General features: G+C 42.4%; 1 protein-coding gene across 6 annotated transcripts in view; it reads left to right on the top strand.

Annotated features, from left to right (window-relative positions):
• The window catches only part of ppp4r4 (protein phosphatase 4, regulatory subunit 4), a 178,481-nt gene that overhangs the window by 142,087 nt on the left and 16,689 nt on the right, over positions 1-19,705 (top strand). For all 6 annotated transcript variants that reach the window (XM_068038738.1, XM_068038739.1, XM_068038737.1 and 3 more), the window contains one exon: positions 10,318-10,465. In XM_068038738.1, coding sequence (XP_067894839.1) covers positions 10,318-10,465 — 148 coding nt within the window. The remainder of the gene's footprint in view (positions 1-10,317; positions 10,466-19,705) is intronic.

Raw genomic sequence — 19,705 nt, 5'->3', positions numbered from 1 at the left:
AACTGGTCTGTAGTTATCCAATTTATTCTTCCCTCCCTCCCTTAAACAAAGATGTTACAATGATTACTCTCCAGTCTCCTGGAATAATTTGTCTATCTAAGAAGGAGTGGGAAAAAAATTGTGATCAGGGCTTCTGTTTACTCCTTTCTGACTTCCTTCAACAGCTAGAGTACATGGCATCAAAGTCTGGTGACTTATTTTGAGTTCTATTAAGTACTTCAGAATCCAGTTTTTTTTTGTTGTCTTAAAAAAAAAAGTTCCATATTCTTCTTCATACACCTTTGTCATCATTCATTAGCACCAGCAGAAAATATTTATTCAATATACACCTTTGCCGTACCTTCTTCCTACACGGCTGGATTCTCCCTTCATACTTCAGGGGTCTGCCCTCTTTTTAGGTTGTTTACTTCCAATATAATTATAAAATCCCTTACTATTTTCTTTTTATCCATTTGCCTTTTTTATATGCCTGTTGAGCCCTTCTGACGTTTTTTTCATCTCTCTACTACACTTTCTATGTTCCTCGTGATTTTCTTTGGCATTGTTGGCCCTAGCTTTATCAAGTTTCGGCTTAGCGTTAATCTTTATATCAATTGATATACCCACTTTTCCCTTATAAGAATATATACTTTTGGTTCGTATCCACATCATTTTAATTTGTTATCCCACTAAATTTTTGCCCACTTAATGTGAGCCTTCCTATCTCACTGAATTTTGTCTTTTTCCAGTTCTTTATACTTTCCTATTTTCTCATTGAGCTTATGTTATCATTCTACTTTTTCCCAGCGCTAAATCAAGCAATGCTTCCTTCTTTGTTGGAGGAGAAACACCTCGGAAGCAATCTTAAGCATTCGAAAAAGGTTTCTCCACTTTTAACACACATACTACTTTTAGCCCAGTATATCTTGAGATCGTTACAGTCACTCAATATTGTTGTCTTATTGCTCTTGCTGCTCACATTCATCTTCACTGTTTAATAGCCTGTAATAAACATTGAAAATTGAGCCACTTCCCTCCCATTCCTTAACTTTGTCCATATGAATTTGTTCTTAATGCAATCTTGCATTCTAAAACTGATAAAAATTCATTTTTGCTGCAACCAACACCCTTTTTGTCCTCTTGAATTCTCCTGTGTTATAACCAGGAACATTAAGTTCCCAGTGATGCCTAAACCTCTGCTGCGTAATACCATTTGATATTTATTAATGCTTCTAACTCTTCACATTTGTTTTGCTTTATGGGTTCACTTATCTATCATTCAATCAACTGTCCAAGTTTTGGTGATCTTACTCTTTTTAATTCTTCCTCTCTCCAGTCTCCTGATTTCACTCTTAATCTTTCTAATTTCCCTTTAGGTTTTGCTTTACGTTCTATTTCCTCATCCTTTTCTGCCACCCATCACACAGAATACTTATCTCCACCATTACCGACCTCCACCCGGGGTAGACGGTGGTGTAGTGGCAATGTCACCGGACTAGTAATCCAGAGTTCTGATGAGGGTCGCAGATCTAAAACGTTAACTCTGTTTCTCTCTCCACAGATGCTGCCAGACCTGCTGAGTATTTCCAGCACTTTCTGTTCTCGTTTCAGAGTTCCAGCATCTGCAGTATTTTGCTGTTATTACAGTAATCCAGAGGCCTGGGCTAATGCCCTGAGGAGACAGATTCAAATCCCACCTCGGCAGCTGGTGGAATTTAAATTCAATTCATTAAAATCTGGAATTGAAAGCTAGTCTCAGTAATGGTGCCATCGATTGTTGGAAAAACCATGTGATTCCAGACCCACAGTAATGTGGTTGACTCTTAACTGCCCTCTGAAATGGCCTAGCAAGCCACTCAGGTCAAGGTCAATTAGGGATGGGCAACAAATACTGGCCTTGCCAGCGATGCCGACATCCCAAGAAAAGAATAAAACATGCCCCACGATAACGAAATGATCGAGCATCTCACCCAGCCAGTCTTTGAAGGGAAGGTCTGGCTGTGAAGTATGATGAGTTTCCAAAGACTGCAGCAGTAGGTTACTGTTAGCAACATGGTCTCGAGGCAATTTGCAGCACACAAAGGGGAAAAAAAACTGCCATCAGTACATAAAAAGGGGAATTCCTGTCTGTTCACCGAATCACTAGATAATTATATTGAAAATGCTCTTACACCCCAATTGAATTCATCCATCCAAAAGCACAATGTGATTCTCCATTGCAGCTTTCAATTGATTCTTAAAATATTCCAAGGTTTTCAACTCTACTGCTCTATCTGGAAGTGCGTAATTCTTCTGAGTTAGAGGATCATGTGTTCAAGCCCCACTGCAATTCGGGCAGGCATTATTGTAGTAAGGGAGGGTGGTCTTTTGGATCAGATGTTAAACAAGCAACTTGTTTGCCTATTTGATTGGACCTAAAAGCTCACATAGCACAAGAGCAGGGAAGTTTATACCTCACCCAAAAAACAGATTACTGGTAATTTATTTCATTACTGTTTGTGGGAACGTACTTGGAGCTACGATGTTGTGGCCATTACGGAGACTTGGATATCACAGGGGCAGGAATGGATGTTGGATGTTCCAGGGTTTAGATTTTTCAAAAGGAATAGGGAGGGAGGTAAAAGAGGTGGGGGAGTGGCATTGCTAATCAGGGATAGTATCACAGCTGCAGAAAGGGTGACTTCAACTTTCCTAATATTGATTGAAACCTCCTTAGTGCAAATAGTTTGGATGGAGCAGTTTTTGTCAGGTGTGTCCAGGAAGGTTTCCTGACTCAGTATGTAGATAGGCCGACTAGAGGGGAGGCTATGTTGGATTTGGTGCTTGGCAACGAACCAGGCCAGGTGGCAGATCCCTCGGTGGGAGAGCATTTCGGTGATAGTGATCACAACTCCCTGACCTTTACTATTGTCATGGAGACGGACAGAAGCAGACGGGATGGGAAAATATTTAATTGGGGGAGGGGAAATTACAATGCTATTAGGCAGGAACTGGGGAGCATAAATTGGGAACAGATGTTCTCAGGGAAATGCACGACAGAAATGTGGAGGTTGTTTAGGGAGCACTTGCTGCGACTGCTGGATAGGTTTGTCCCGATGAGGCAAGAAAGGGATGGTCGGGTGAAGGATACTTGGATGAGAAGAGATGTGGAACAGCTAGTCAAGAGGAAGAAGGAAGCTTACTTAAGGTTGAGGAAGCAAGGATCAGACAGGGCTCTAGAGGGTTACAAGGTAGCCAGGAAGGAACTGAAGAATGGACTTAGGAGAGCTAGAAGGGGACATGAAAAAGTCTTGGCGGGTAGGATTAAGGAAAATCCCAAGGCGTTCTACACTTATGTGAGGAACAAGAGGATGACCAGAGTGAGGGTAGGGCTGATCTGGGATAGTGGAGGGAACTTGTGCCTGGAGTCGGAGGAGGTAGGGGAGGTCCTTAATGAATACTTTGCTTCAGTATTCACTAGTGAGAGGGACCTGGTCGTTTGTGAGGACAGCGTGGAACAGGCTGATATGCTCGAACAGGTTGATGTTAAGAGGGAGAATGTGCTGGAAATCTTGAAAGACATGAGGACAGATAAGTCCCCGGGGCCAGACGGGATATACCCAAGGATATTACGGGAAGCGAGGGAAGAGATTGCCGCGCCTTTGGCGATGATCTTTGCTTCCTCACTGTCCACTGGAGTAGTACCAGATGATTGGAGGGTGGCAAATGTTATTCCCTTGTTCAAGAAAGGGAATAGGGATAACCCTGGGAATTACAGACCAGTCAGCCTTGCGTCGGTAGTGGGCAAATTATTGGAGAGGATTCTGAGAGACAGGATTTATGATTATTTGGAAAAGCATAGTTTGATAAGACAGTCAGCATGGCTTTGTGAGGGGCAGGTCATGCCTCACAAGCCTTATTGAATTCTTTGAGGATGTGACAAAACACCTTGATGAAGGAAGAGCAGTGGATGTGGTGTATATGGATTTTAACAAGGCGTTTGATAAGGTTCCCATGGTAGGCTCATTCAGAAAGTAAGGAGGCATGGGATACAGGGAAAGTTGGCTGTCTGGATACAGAATTGGCTGGCCCATGGAAGTCAGAGGGTGGTAGTAGATGGAAAGTATTCAGCCTGGAGCTCGGTGACCAGTGGTGTTGCGCAGGGATCTGTTCTGGGACCTCTGCTCTTTGTGATTTTTATAAATGACTTGGATGAGGAAGTGGAAGGCTGGGTTAGCAAGTTTGCCGATGACACGAAGGTTGCTGGAGTTGTGGATAGTGTGGTAGGTTGCAACGGGACATTGACAGGATGCAGAGCTGGGCTGAGAAGTGGCAGATGGAGTTCAACCTGGAAAAGTGTGAAGTGATTCATTTTGGAAGGTTGAATTTGAATGCAGAATACAGGCTTAAAGACAGGATTCTTGGTAGTGTGGAGGAACAGAGGGATCTTGGGGTCCATGTCCATAGATCGCTCAAAGTTGCCACCCAAGTTGATAGGGTTGTTAAGAAAGCGTATGGTGTGTTGGCTTTCATTAACAGGGGGATTGAGTTTAAGAGCCGCGAGGTTATGCTGCAGCTCTATAAAGCCCTGGTTAGACCATACTTGGAATATTGTGTTCAGTTCTGGTTGCCTCATTATAGGAAGGATGTGGAAGCTTTAGAGAGCGTGCAGAGGAGATTTACCAGGATGCTGCCTGGACTGGAGGGCATGTCTTACCAAGAAAGGTTGAGGGAGCTAGGGCTTTTCTCATTGGAGCAAAGAAGGATGAGAGGTGACTTGATAGAGGTGTACAAGATGATGAGGGGCATAGATAGAGTGGATAGCCAGAGACTTTTTCCCAGGGTGGAAAGGGCTATCACCAGGGGGCATAATTTTAAGGTGATTGGAGGAAGGTTTCGGGGAGATGTCAGAGATAGGTTCTTTACACAGAGAGTGGTGGGTTCTTGGTAAGACATGCCCTCCAGTCCAGGCAGCATCCTGGTAAATCTCCTCTGCACGCTCTCTAAAGCTTCCACATCCTTCCTATAATGAGGCGACCAGAACTGAACACAATATTCCAAGTATGGTCTAACCAGGGCTTTATAGAGCTGCAGCATAACCTCGCGGCTCTTAAACTCAATCCCCCTGTTAATGAAAGCCAACACACCATACGCTTTCTTAACAATGCACTGCCAGCGGTGGTAGTAGAGGCAGATACATTAGGGACGTTTAAGCGACTCTTGGATAGGTACATGGATGATAGTAGTATGAAGGGTATGTAGGTAGTTTGATCCTAGAGTAGGTCAAAGGTTCGGCACAACATCATGGGCCGAAGGGCCTGTACTGTGCTGTACTGTTCTATGTTCTAATTGGCTGTTATTTTTGCCAATGTGTCTACAGTTGAAAAGTAATTCATCGGCTGTGAAATGCTTTGGGGTGACCTGTGGATTCTTGACATATATTAATGACTTAGACTTGGGTGTACGGGGCACAATTTCAAAATTTGCACGTGACACAACTTTGAAACATTGAAATCTCTCGAAATCCTCCTCGCAGTTTCCAACAGGACATATACTGGCTTTCCAACAGAGTGGCTTAATGCTTGGCAGATTAAAATGAATGCTGAGAAGTGTGGGTATACATTTTGGTAGGAAGAATGAGGAGAGGCAATACAAAATAAAATTCTAAAGAGGTGTAGGAACAGAGGGACATGTGGGTATATGTGCACAAATTGTTGAAGGTAGCAGGGCAGGTTGAGAAAGTAATTAAAAAGGCATATGGGATCCTGGGTTTTATAAATAGAGGCATAGACTACAAAAGCGAGGAAGTTATGATGAACCTCGATAAACACTGGTTCGGCCTCAACTGGAGTATTGTGTCCAATTCTGGGTCCCACACTTTAGGAAGGATGTGAAGGCTTTGGAGATGGTGCAGAAAAGATTTACAAGAATGGCTCCAGGGATGAGAGACTTTAGTTACATGGATAGATTGGTGAAGTTGGGATAGTTCTCCTTCGAGAAGAGAAGGCTGAGGAGATTTGGTAGAAGCCTTCAAAATCATGAGGAATCTGGACTGAGTAGATGGGGAGAAACTGTTCCCATTGGAGCCACAGCACACTGATTTAAGGTGATTGGCAAACGAATCAACAGTGACATGAGGAAAAACTGCTTTACGAAGCAAATGGCTAGGATCTGGAATACACTGCTTGAAAGTGTGGTAGAGGCGGATTCAAACGTGACTTTTAAAAGGGAATTGGATAAGCACCTGAAGAGAAAATATGTGCAGAGATACGGAGATAGGGCAGGGAAGTGGTACTAGTTGAGTTGCTGTTGCAGAGAGCACGCCGGCACGGGTGTGACAGGCTGTATGGCAGCCTCCTGTGCCGTAATCAGTCTGTGATTCTATGAAAAATGCTATATTAATGCAAATTCATTTGCATGTTCCTGAATTTGCCTTTGCTTGTTTGAATTTGTCCCACTCCTGCAATTTAAATTAAAGTAATATTCAGAATATATATTTTTCATACTTTAACTAGTATTATTCTGTAAGATCACTTCTCGGATGTCTTCTTTCCAGATTGTAAAACCCATGTTTCTCCCAGTTTTTCTCATAAATCATACCTTTTCTATTGGAGCTTTACCTCATGACCCCTAACACATGCAATGTCTCCCTTGTGGCTTAGAAACCACAACTAGGAAGTGCAGAAGATGTTAGTTTAGGCAGGCATCAAGATCGGTGCAGGCTTGGAGGGCCGAATGGCCTGTTCCTGTGCTGTACTGTTCTTTGTTCTTGTTCTAGACATAGTACTGAAGATGCCCAGAGCACTGTACCATTTAATCGCAACTTCTTCTGACTTGTAGTCTACTGTTCCAGCTTTGTATTCAGACATCTATTAGTTTGGTTGATTACTGTCCTACATTAAATGAAAATATTACGATCAAGTCAACTAAGGCTCATGGGTCTCTCTCAGCTTGATCTGTGCTATTTCAACACCATTCATGGAGTGTGTATGTCAAATTTTTTACCCTTACATGCAGTATGCTGCACTTGTCCGCATTAAATTTAATCAACCATTGATCTATTCACGTACTTACTTTGTCCAACTCGTTCAGTAAGTTCTCAGCTGCTGTACTGATTCTGTTGCCCCTCCCAGTTTATCATCAGCAAATTTGACCACTTTGAGTTTCTGAGTCTTAAGTTATTTATATACATGAGAAACTACTGATCCCAGTAACAAGCCTTAGGCCATTACCTCAGTGCTTCCCACCATCTCCAATGTAACTCCTTTAATGAGTAATTGTTCTTTTCTACCCTTCTATCAGTTTCTTGTCTGTATACAGTAGTCAGGTTTAATCTTACTCCCTGCAGTTTTGAGTTTGACTAATTTTTTTGGGAAGTTTTTCTACTGCTTTTTGGATGTCTAAATACACTATTGTAAGAGCTTTCCACAGTACAGTTGGGAGGTCACTACATCAAAGAAGTCAAGATGATCAGTCAGGCAGGATCTTTTCCTTTAGAATCTACCTTAACTACTGTTCACTAGGTTATTATTGTACATTTAGACCTCAAGTTTGATCTTAATAATGATCAGTTCTATTATTTTGCATGAAATAGAAGTGAGACTCATTGGTCTTAATTGCTGATCTGTATTTGGAGCTGGCCTGTTTCCAATCTACTGGGCATTCACTTATTCAGTGATACTATCACAATGGGCTGAGTGACTCTCAAATCTCTTGAGTTTCTTTAGCGGTTCGGTTTAAATACAGTCTATCCCTGCTACTTATTTGTTTTGTGCCGTCTTAGCCTACATGCAGAACTTCCATCTCATTCATATCAACTTCATTGATTTTACTCAGGGTATCTTTTTTTGGTGAGGCGAGGCATATTGCACAATGTTGGAAGAAGCAATTATTTGGAATGTATATTTTTTCTGCTTATCCTAAGTTTTGATTCCACTTATAGCTTCTTTGGTTTCATCTTTTCGCTGACTGTCCCATTCCTGTTTTAGTTTTAATTTGTTGCTATTCTGTTTAGCCTTTACTGCTTTCTTTCTTTATAATTAACAGCTCCACTATTTTTGATTCTAGCACACATGCAGTAGCTTTTTTTATAGATCAGGAGTATGTTCTGCAGATAATTTAAGCTATTCACTGTATACCTTAGAGTGAGTGACACATTATTAAAATCTGTGCTTTTGATTTTTTAAATTGAATATATAAGAGACCCTTTATACTTATGTCTACCTCAAATTAATGTGAAACTCTGTATCTGGAAAACATCTGTTTTATGGGAGCTGAATGCCTTGGCTACTCATCCATCTAACCTGATATGATATGAGAGGAATGCAGGAATTCATCCCACCTTAGATATTTGAATTTTGTCCTTTAAACTTAGCCAATATGAATTTTGCAAAGAACTCCATTTTATCCTTTAGATGCAAAGAACATATTGTTAAGTTGCATTTTATCATGCCAGAGCTATATAAATGTAGTTTATAGCCACTTAGTAGAAAAACTTATCAGTCAACATCTTGCATTGGTGTATAGATCGGTAGGAAGAGATCTATCCCCATCATTCAGTTAAAGGCGAGGGCAATTTCATGAGATTTTCTTCCGTGTATGTAGCTTTAATGCTACTGCTTAGAATAACTCTCACTCAGTCAGCTGTCGCTCAGTTGGTAGCACTCTCGCCTCAGTCCCAAGGTTCTGGGTTCAAGTCCCACTCCAGGACTCGAGCACAAAAAGTGATGCTCACTTAGTACTGCACTGTTGGAGGTGCCATCCTTCAAATGAGACATTAAACCACGGCCCCATCTGTCCCCTTAGGTGGATGTAAAAGATCCCATGGCACTAATTCAAAGAAGAACAAAGAGAGTTTTCCTATTGTCCTGGCCCATGCTTATCTCTCAATCAACATCAGAAAACCAGATTATCTGGTCATTATCATACTGCTGCTTATGGGAGCTTGCTGTGTGCAATTTTGGCTGCTGTGTTTCCTACATTACAACAGTGACTACACTTCAAAAGTACTTAATTGGCTGCAAAGTGCTTTGAGACATCTGGCAGTCATGAAAAGCGCTATAGAAATGCAAGTCTGTCTTTGTTGTAAACATGATTCTTTGGATATGTAATTCCACAGAGATATTCCTCTTAGAATTGTTTTTCACATTCTATTAAGTTCACTCCCTCATTCTTTTATCTCTTCTGAATCTTGCCATGAATATTACTTTTCACTTCCTGCACTAGACAAACACCTTACATAGCAGTTATTATAATGTGGTAGAACTTTTGTTATTTTTAATCATTATCACAAATGGCCTAATAAAGGTATTACTACAAGACTTTAGCAGCACATTTCTCCTAATTTTTAGGTTTAAAAAATCAGCTGAACGTTTCTACCAGCATCTATCACTGAAAAACTGGATAAAAAGCTTTGTCGGGGCTGCATTTAACAGCTCCCAAAAATCTTAAAAGGTGCAGATGTCCCTATGATTTTCCAGTTGGTTGGAAGATTTATTTCATGTGAAAAGCACCTAAAGGTGTATTGTTTTATCTATTTTCTTTCACGCGCCATCTCTAAAATTAACCATGTGTAAATTTCAAATGTAATATCTAATGTTGGAAATACACAGCAGCTGACTCAACATTTGTAAAGAGAAAAGACAGATTTTTGGCATTTTGGGTATATAACTGGTAGTATAAGGGTTATAACTGGTTAATGTTTGAGACAGTGTGAGGAATACACCCCCCCCCCCCCCCACCCCACCATGATGATGTAAGAGATCCCGTGAGAGTTACTGGAGGGAGAAGCAGCATGGCTTCAGAGGAGTCGTACAGACTTACGTAAAGCTGTATCTAGTTAAAATGTAATAAATGAGTTAATGTTAAAATTACTTAAGACTCCGTAATTTCTCCTAGCTAGACTAACCAAATACACAAATGGTGACAGACTCACCAAACATACAACATAAACCTTTCTTTGGCCTCCTTATCTCGAGAGACAATGGGTAAGCGCCTGGAGGTGGTCAGTGGTTTGTGAAGCAGCGCATGGAGTGGCTATCAAGGCCAATTCTAGAGTGACAGGCTCTTCCACAGGTGCTGCAGAAAAATTTGTTTGTCGGGGCTGTTGCAACATAAACCAAAATATCAATAATCTAGTGTTTTCTTTTTTACAGATGACTTGACCTGCAGCATATTTCCAGAATTTTCTACTTTTTAACTCAGATTTCCAGCCTTTCCCTTTTTTTTAAATTTGACTATTTGGAGTGGTGGGTATTTTGAAATAGAAACAGAGACTGTGATGAAACCACAGAATGTGCTGGATTTAAAAAAAAAAGCTTTTGTTTAATTTAATTAAAACATTTTATTTTTCTGCTCCAGAACTTGGTCAAGGAAGAAGTTGCTGGAACAGACTAAGATTTCTTGACACTTGTGAATGTATCATGGATCTGTTTTCAAAAGCCTTCTTCTGTAAATACTTTTTCCTGCCTGTACTTGAACTTTCAAATGATCCTGTTCCAAATGTAAGGTGAGTAGATCATTGATATAGTACTGCGTGTTGTACACTTGTTGCTTGGTACCATTTTGTAATAATCTTTTTAACTCATGTAAAGAAGAAGAATAGAGCACATTTCATGCTCTAACTGGTACAGAGCGTGTGGCAACCTGGTAACAATGTCAGAATTTCCTTAGGTGGTGCATATAATTAGGCTTAGCTCCATCTGATGAATATTCACTGCTGCATCAGTGTGAAATTTTTTCTTTTCACAGCTAGTGTTTGAGACTGAGAACTGAAACTGATATCATTTCAAACTTGGGAGTCATTAATGCGTCGCACATAATAACAGATTAATCTGATATGATCATAAACAAATTTAAAGCAATGTCTAATACTTGTGAAAAACTTTTTTGGGGGGTAGAAACCTGCACTTCTGGAGATATGAGCAATGGTTGCAGTGAGATTTAACAAAGCAGAAACATTGAGCAGAATTTTAACCTGCCAGGATGGGCAGGTGTCTGTGCGGGCAGTTGGTTAAAAGAGCAAATAATACTGGCGTGTCAGGAACCCACCCACCTCCACATATAACTTGAGCATGTTCATTAGTGCACGGCAACCCCTGTGGGATAGGCGAGTCTGACATTTCACTGTGTTAAAAGGCAATTGGATGGAGTTTTAACCCTGGACTCTGTCTTTAACTCTCAACGCACAGGCTTCCCAGGCTTCCTGGAACTTGCCAGGTAAAACAAGGTGGGAGGACTGGGGATTGGACGCGACTGAGCAATTGACCGGCAAGAAAGCCTATAAATACTGAGACATGATAGTTGCTTCTTTGCCCAAGTGAAAGAACTTTTTCTGAGTGTGCTTTCACTGATTGGGTGGTGATTTCCAACACTTTGGAGGGCATTTCAGTTACCTTTGATTTTTAAGCTTTTGATCTGCACTTCCCTGCTGTCAGCATTAAGATTATCATGGGAGCTGCTTATGCAGCTCTGCCTTGGATCCCTGATACCTGCTGCCACACAGGACAGAAGGGATAAACACAGAGCTCCAGCTTGCAGGAGGCAGAACCCCAATCACACGGTATTCAGGAAGAATATTAGCTCTCTGGACATGTCTGAGCACCAGTGCCTCAGGAGGCTCAGATTAACTGTCAATTGATCACTGATGTTTGCAGTCTTCTGAAAGAAGACCTCCTGCCAAGTGGAACATGTGGGAATGTATTGCCTGTGTCAGTCAAGGTCACAACAGCCTTGAATTTCATCTCCTCCGGCTCCTTCCAGGGATCTGCTGGTGACATTTGTAGAAGTTCACAATCTGCTGCCCACAAGTGGTTGCAGATGTCATAACAATGTAAGAAGTAAGAGCAAGAGTAGATTTTGAACCCTCTCTGCCATTCGGTACGATTGTGGCTGATCATCTCCCTCAACTCCACTTTCCTGTTCGCTCTCCATATCCATTGATTCCCTGAGAGATCAAAATTCTGTCTATTTCAGTCTTAAATATACTCAATGATGTAGCATCCACAACCCTCCAGGGTACAGAATTCCAAAAATTCACAACTCTTTGAGTGAAGATATGTTTCCTCATCCTAAATGATCGACCCCCTTATCCTGAGATTGTGTCCCCCACCCCCATATTCCAGATTCTGCGGCCAGGGGAAACAACCTCTCATTGTCGACCTTATCAAGCCCCTTCCAAATCTTGCATGTTTCACCTCTCATTCTTCTAAACTCCTCCTGAAGTCCTCAGCATCACAGATGACAGTCTTCAGCCAATTCAATTCACTCTGTTTGATATCAAGAAATGACTGAAGACACTGGCTACTGCAAAGACCATGGGCTCTTGACAACATTCCGGCAATAGTACTGAAGACGTGCTCCAGAACTTGCCGCGTGCCGCGCCAAGCTGTTCCAGTATAGCTACAACACTGGCAGCTACCCAGCAATGTGGAAAATTGGCCAGGTATGTGCTGTACACAACAAGCAGGACAAATCCAATCCGGCCAGTTACCGACCCATCAATCCACTCTCAATCATCAGTAAAGTGTCATCAACAGAGCTATCATGCGGTACTTGCTTAGCAATAACCTGCTCAGTGATGCTCAGTTTGGGTTCCGCCAGAGCCACTCAGCCTTGGTTCAAACCTGGACAAAAGAACTGAACTCGAGATGAGATGAGAGTGACTGCCCTTGACATCAAGGCAGCATTTGACTGAGTATGGCATCAAGGAGCCCTAGCAAAACTGGAGATGGGGGTAAACGCCCTCAGGTTGGAGTCATACCTAGAGCAAAGGAAGATTGTTGTGGTTGTTGGAGGTCAATCATCTCAGCTCCAGGACGTCACTACAGGGGTTCCTCAGGGTAGTGTCCTAGGCCCAACCATCTTCAACTGCTTCATCAATGACCGACCTTCCTTCAATCATAAGGTCAGAAGTAGGGATGTTCGCTGATGATTGCACAATGTTCAGCATCATTCGCAACTTTCAGATACTGAAGCAATCCATGTAGAAATGCAGCAAGATCTGGACAATATCCAGGCTTGGGCTGATAAGTGGCAAATAACATTCATGCCACACATGTGCCAGGCAATGACCATCTCCAACAAGAGAGAATCTAACCATCTGCCCTTGACATTCAATGGCATTATGATCGCTGAATCCCCCTCTATCAACATCCTAGGGGTTACCATTGACCAGAAACTGAACTGCACCAGCCCATATAAATACTGTGGCTACAAGAGCAGGTCAGAGGCTAGGAATCCTGCAGCAAGTAACTCACCTCCTAACTCCCCAAAGCCTGTCCGCCATCTACAAGGCACAAGTCAGGAGTGTGATAGAATACTCTCCACCTGCCTGGATGGGTGCAGCTCCAACAACACTCAGGAAGCTCAACACCATGCAGGACAAAGCAACCTGCTTGATTGACACCCCATCTACAAACATTCACTCCCTCCACCACTGACGCACAGTGACAGCAGTGTGTACCATCTACAAGATGCACTGCAGCAACACACCAAGGCTCCTTACACAGCACCTTCCAAACCCGCAACCTCTACCAACTAGAAGGACAAGGGCAGCAAATGCATGGGAACACCACCACCTGCAAGTTCCCCTCCAAGCCACACACCATCCTGACTTGGAACTCTATTGCTGTTCCTTCACTGTTGCTGGGTCAAAATCCTGGAACTCCCTTCCAAACAGCACTATAGGTGTACCTACCCCACATGGACTGCAGCGGTTCAAGAAGGCAGCTCACCAGCACCTTCTCAAGGGCAATTAGGGATGGGCAATTAATGCTGGCTTTGTCAGTGATGCCCATATCCCACAAGCAAATAACAAAAAAGACCCAATTTACTCAGCCTCTCATCATAGGACAAACCTCTCATCCCTGGAACAAATCTTGTGAACCTTCGCTGTACCGCCTCCAATGCAAGTATATCTTGCCTTAAGTATAGAGACCAAAACTGCCTGCAATACGGAGTCATGTTTGCTATGATCAACACCTACTCCCACTTTGCTTGAGTCCAGTTAGAATGGGATAGTCCCCAGATTTCCTGCTGTGACTGGATTCCTGCAGGGAGTTATCGATTTGTACATGTGTCAATCAGGGCGCCCCCAGGTCACCCAGCAGTATTCGTCAACCGAGAAGGATTCTACTCCCATTAATGTTTAGATGGTATGCAACCAGTGATTGCTGGTGAAATAGGGGTATGAGGAAATGCATCGAGAGAGGGATCAGTTCACCTGCAAGGTGTGCTGACCTGAGGAGTGATATGCAGGAGAAGGCTGGGGAAGGTCGAGTGAGGGGGCTTGCACTTGAATGTGTCTTGCTCCACACCTTTCCTGCCCTGATCCTCATCATCCATGCAAAGAACAGCCCCATCTCCAACCTCCCGTTCCTTGAACGTGTTGTCGCCTCTCAAATGTGTGCCCCTCTTTCCCAGAAATCCATGTTTGAATTCCTCCAATCAGGTGTCTACCTCTGCTACAGTACAAAAACTGCTCTTTTCAAAGTCATAAATGACATCCTATGTGGCTGTAACAAAGGTAAACTATCCTCCTTCATTTTTCTTGACATGTCTGCAGCCTTTGACACAGTTGACCACATCATTATTACTTGAATGGTAAAAAGTTGCAGCATGCTGCTATGCAGAGGGACCTGGGTGTCCTTGTGCATGAATCGCAGAAGGTTGGTCTGCAGGTACAGCAAGTAATTAGGAAGGCAAATGGAATTTTGTCCTTCGTTGCTAAAGGGATTGAGTTTAAAAGCAGAGAGGTTCTGTTGCAGCTGTATAAGGTACTGGTGAGGCCGCACCTGGAGTACTGTGTGCAGTTTTGGTCTCCTTACTTGAGAAAGGATGTACTGGCACTGGAGAGGGTGCAGAGGAGGTTCACTTGGTTGATTCCGGAGTTGAGGGGGTTGGCTTATGAGGAGAGACTGAGTAGATTGGGATTATATTCATTGGAATTCAGAAGAATGAGGGGGGATCTTATAGAAACATATAAAATCATGAAGGGAACAGATAAGATACAAGTGGAGAGTATGTTTCCACTGGCAGGTGAAGCTAGGACAAGAGGGCATAGCCTCAAGATTAGAGGGAGCAGATTTAGGACTGAATTAAGAAGGAACTTCTTCACCCAGAGGGTTGTTAATCTATGGAATTCCTTGCCCGGTGAAGTAGTTGACGCTTCTTCAATAAACGTCTTTAAAGCTAAGGTAGATATCTTTTTGAATAATAAAGGAATTAAGGGATACGGTGAGAACGCGGGTAAGTGGATCTGAGTCCACGAAAAGATCAGCCATGATCTTATTGAATGGCGGAGCGGGCTCGAGGGGCCGGACGGCCTACTCCTGCTCCTACTTCTTATGATCTTATGATCCTCATCCAACACCTCTCCACTGAGGTCCAGCTGGGTGGAACTGCTCTCTCCTGGTTTCACTCATATCTGTCTAATCGTAGCCAGCGTATCGCTTGCAATGGCTTCTCTTCCTGCTCCTGCATTGTTACTTGGGTGTCCCCAAAGATCTATCCTCGGCCCGCTCCTATTTCTTATCTGCATGCTGCCTCTTGGTGACCTCATCCAAAAGCGCAGTGTTAGTTTTCACATGTACATTGGCAACACCCAGCTCTACCTCACACCACCTCTCTTGACTCCTCCACTGTTGCTAAATTATCAGACTGCTTATGTATTTAAGGAAGAGGTAGATAGATTTTTGAAATCTCAGGGAGTCGAGGACTATGCAGAGCAGGCCCGAAAGAGGAGTTGAGGCCTGGGACAGATTAGCTATGATCTTATTGAATGGCTATGATCTTATTGAATGGCGGGGCAGGTTTGAGGGGCTGAATGGCCTACTCCTATTTCTTATGTTCTTGTGTAGTACTGGATGAGCAGAAATTTCCTTCAATGACCTCGTGGGAAGACTGAAGCCATTCTTTTCGCTCCCCACTCCAAACTCCGTTCCCTAGCTACTGACTCCATCCCTTTCTCTGACAACTGTCTGAGACTAAATCAGACTGTTCGCAACCTTAGTGTCATATGTGACCCCAAAATGAGCTTCGAACCATATATTTGCACCATCACTCAGGTCGCCTAATTCTACCTCTGTAACATTGCTCAACTTCGCCCCTGCCTCAGCACATCTGCTGAATCCCTCATTCATGCCTTTGTTACCTCTAAACTTGACTATTCCAAAGCACTTCTAGCTGGTCTCCCACTTTCTATCCTCCATACACTCGAGGTCTTCCAAAGTTCTGCTGCCCGTTTCCTAAATTGCACCAAGTGAGGTTATCCACTTTAGTAGGAAGAGTAGAAAAGCAGAATATTATTTAAATAGAGAGAGACTGCAGAATGGAGCAGTACAGAGGGATCTGGGTGTCATTGTACATGAAAGACAAAAAATTAGCATGCAGGTGCAGCAAGTAATTAGGAAGACAAATGGAATGTTGGCTTGTTTACAAGAGGGATGGAGTATTAAAAGTTGGGTGTTGGTGAGACCGCACTTAGAGTACTGTGTACAGTTTTGGTCTTTTTTAAGGAAGGATATACTTGCATTGGAGGCAGTTCAGAGAAGGTTCACTAGGTTGATTCCTGGGATGAAGGGGTTGTCTTAGGAGGGAAGGTTGAGCAGGTTGGGCCTATACTCATTGGAGTTCAGAAGAATGAGAGGTGATCTTATTGAAATGTATAAGATTTTGAGAGGACTTGACAGGGTAGATGCTGAGAGGATGTTTCCTCTCGTAGGGGAATCTAGAGCTAGGGAGTACAGTTTCAGAATAAGGGGTCGCCCATTTAAGACAGAGATGAGGAGGAATTTCCTCTCTTGGAGGGTCATTAATCTTTGGAATTCTCTTCGCCAGAGAGCAGTGGAGGCTGTGTCATTGAATATATTCAAGGCTGAGTTAAACAGATTTTTGGTTGACAAGCGAGTCGAGGGTTATGGGAGGCAGGTGGAAAATTGGGGTTGAGGCAATGATCTTATTGAATGGCAGAGCAGGCTCAAGGGGCCAAATGATCTATTCCTATTCCTATTTCTTACGTTCTTTCTTATGTTCAAGTCCCGTTCACCTATCACCATTTGCTCGCTGACCTATATTGGCTGCCGGTCAAACAACATCTTGATTTTTAAAATTCTCATCCTTGTTTTCAAATCTCTCCATGGCCTGGCCCCTCACTATCACAGTATCTCCTCCAGCCTCAACCCTCATGATATCTGCGCTCATCTAATTCTCGCCTCTTGAACATGCCAATTTTAATTCAGTTGCCGAGGCTCCGTGCTCTGGAATTGCCTCTCCACGCCTCTCCACCGTTGAGACACTCCTTAAAATCTACCTCTTTAACAAAGATTTTGGGCATCTGCCCTACCTTCTCGGTTGCTCGGTGTAATAGTTTGTTTTATATTGCTGCTGTGAAGCGCCTTGGGATATTTCATTAAACCTCTTCCATCATTGTATCAAGGAGGGAGGCACCACACGCCTGAGGCTGACATTGTTGGCGACTTCTAGCTGCGCTTGCTTGTTCTCTGCTGCTCCCTTTTTCCTCCTGTCTGTGGGGAACAGAGCCTCCCTTCAGGCCCTTACAATCCACAGCATGATCTCCAGGGATGTATTTAATAACCGTGGTCCAGCCTTTGCATATGGACACTAGATTTTTCCAGTTGCTGGCTCATTCAATCACTTCTAGAATGTTTCCATTCAGACCCTTACATGGTCCCTTTAAATAGTGGAGCTGAAACAGACTACAGCGGGTCGTCATCCACCCATCTGCTCCAATTGGTTGGGAAACCTGGAAGTCAGATGCAAATGTTGTGGTTGAGTTAAAAAGCAACTGATGAGCGCGCTGCTGAAACTTCAGGTTCCCGTCACGCTGCTGGCGCCCCCGCTGCATGTGGATCAGAACTTTACAAGCTAGTTATTTCTATTCCTGCTTTTAGCACATTCCTGGATTCAATACTGATTTCCAAATTGTCCTGGGCATAATATGTTTGCCCATTAAACATTTTGATGACTCCAGGCTTGGTAGAATTGTACTAATTTCAGATATGCTAAAATATGCACAAGTATTTCAAACCAAAACTAAAGCACCTCTACAAGACAGCTAGAAAAGTGTAAAATACTATAGGTTTTGACAAAGCTATAGAAAATTTTGAGGGTTTTTATTGCAAAGCAGATATTTTTACAGAAAGCTACTTTGAAAATGTAAATAATTCTCTCAAAATAGCCAGCATGTGTGCTGGTATGCTGTAAATTACAATATAGAGTTTCACAATTAATATTACATGACTGAAATTTGTTGTACATTGTCAAAGTTGAAGGGTGTGTTGAAATTGCCTGCTGACAAATATCTACTTCAACAGCTACAGCTTTATTTTAGGAAACTATTGGTCTAGAAAAGGACAAAATATTGTTTTGATATATTATGCATAAATATGTGTGTCTATGTATGAGTGTGTGTATATAATATATATATGTTTATTCTAGGGGGTTTAGATTTTACTTTTGCTATCTGGAGAAATATTTCCAATTATTTTGATAAAACTTATTGCTTAAGCCATCATCTATATGTGGCATTACTGCAACAGGCAGTAATGGTTTGTAGAATTGCAATATTGTGTAGAAAGGTTGATCTCTGGTTGTAAAGTTTCTTGAATTGTTCACATGCTCATTCATTGGAGTCAATTTGTCTACTAGATGAAGATTCTGAAATCTGAAACAAAAGCTGAAAGTACTGGAAACAGTCAGGAACATCTAAGGAGTAATATCTTCCAGTACTGATAAAAGAATCCATATCTGAAATGTTAACTTGTCTGTTGTCTCCACAGATGCTGCCTGATCAGCTAGTGTGTATCTAAATTTTTTTGTTTTTTTAAAAATCTGCTTAGTAATGGGAGATGGGAACTGAATTGAACCTCACTGGAGCAGTCAATAATCCAATGCCCTAGCCAGACAACATTTTAGGATGCTGACGATAATTGTCCAGAGGGCCTACCTTTTTAATAGGACCTGGAGGGGACCCCTAACCCTGTAAACCAGTGTCCTAATGAGCAGGGTAGTCCTAGCTGGACAAGCATCAGGAACCTTTGCAGTGCTATGAGCTGGTAAGCTGTATGGCTTTTACTCATTGAATTGCAGCACAGCTTGTCCTCAAGGCTTGTCCAGCTTGTGCAAATGGAGCTATAATGTTCACTGCATTTCAGACTAATGGAAATTGTACTTGGGTATAATTCTCAATAGTTTTTTTTGGAGACACTTGGGTTAAGTATGGTGATGGGCTTGTGTGTATGTCATACTGCTGGCTGACCAAAAAAAAATTGCTGTGCTAATTCTAGGTTTATACAGCTGTGAATGTGGGTGCCTGTACAGCACTCATTAGAAAGCATCATCCATTCCATGTAAATAAAGTTGTAAATTCTGAATAATTTCTCCAACCCCATTCTCTGGTTTGACATCTAATGATAGTAAATTACACACCAGTAATTACATATCACAGGCCTGAGTATGTAAAACGAATCATAAATTATCTGTTACAGCAGCTTAGCAAAGATGCCCTCCCACTGATCTTATACTTTAACCCTACAATCCTAAAGCTGCATTAAAGGCTATAAAATCATCTCATCACCCCCTCCCTCCCCACTCCACCTCCAACACCACCCTTCTACCAGATGCACAGTTACGTTTTGAAAAATATGTAACAATAGGTCTCAACATACCAGACCAGATCACCTAAGAAAATGTCCATTTGGTGATCTAACAGAGTTATAGAAAAATGTTC

This window comes from Heterodontus francisci, chromosome 9 (assembly GCF_036365525.1).
Source record: "Heterodontus francisci isolate sHetFra1 chromosome 9, sHetFra1.hap1, whole genome shotgun sequence".
Taxonomy (NCBI): Eukaryota; Metazoa; Chordata; class Chondrichthyes; order Heterodontiformes; family Heterodontidae; genus Heterodontus; species Heterodontus francisci.
This window is presented reverse-complemented; position numbering and strand designations above follow the sequence as displayed.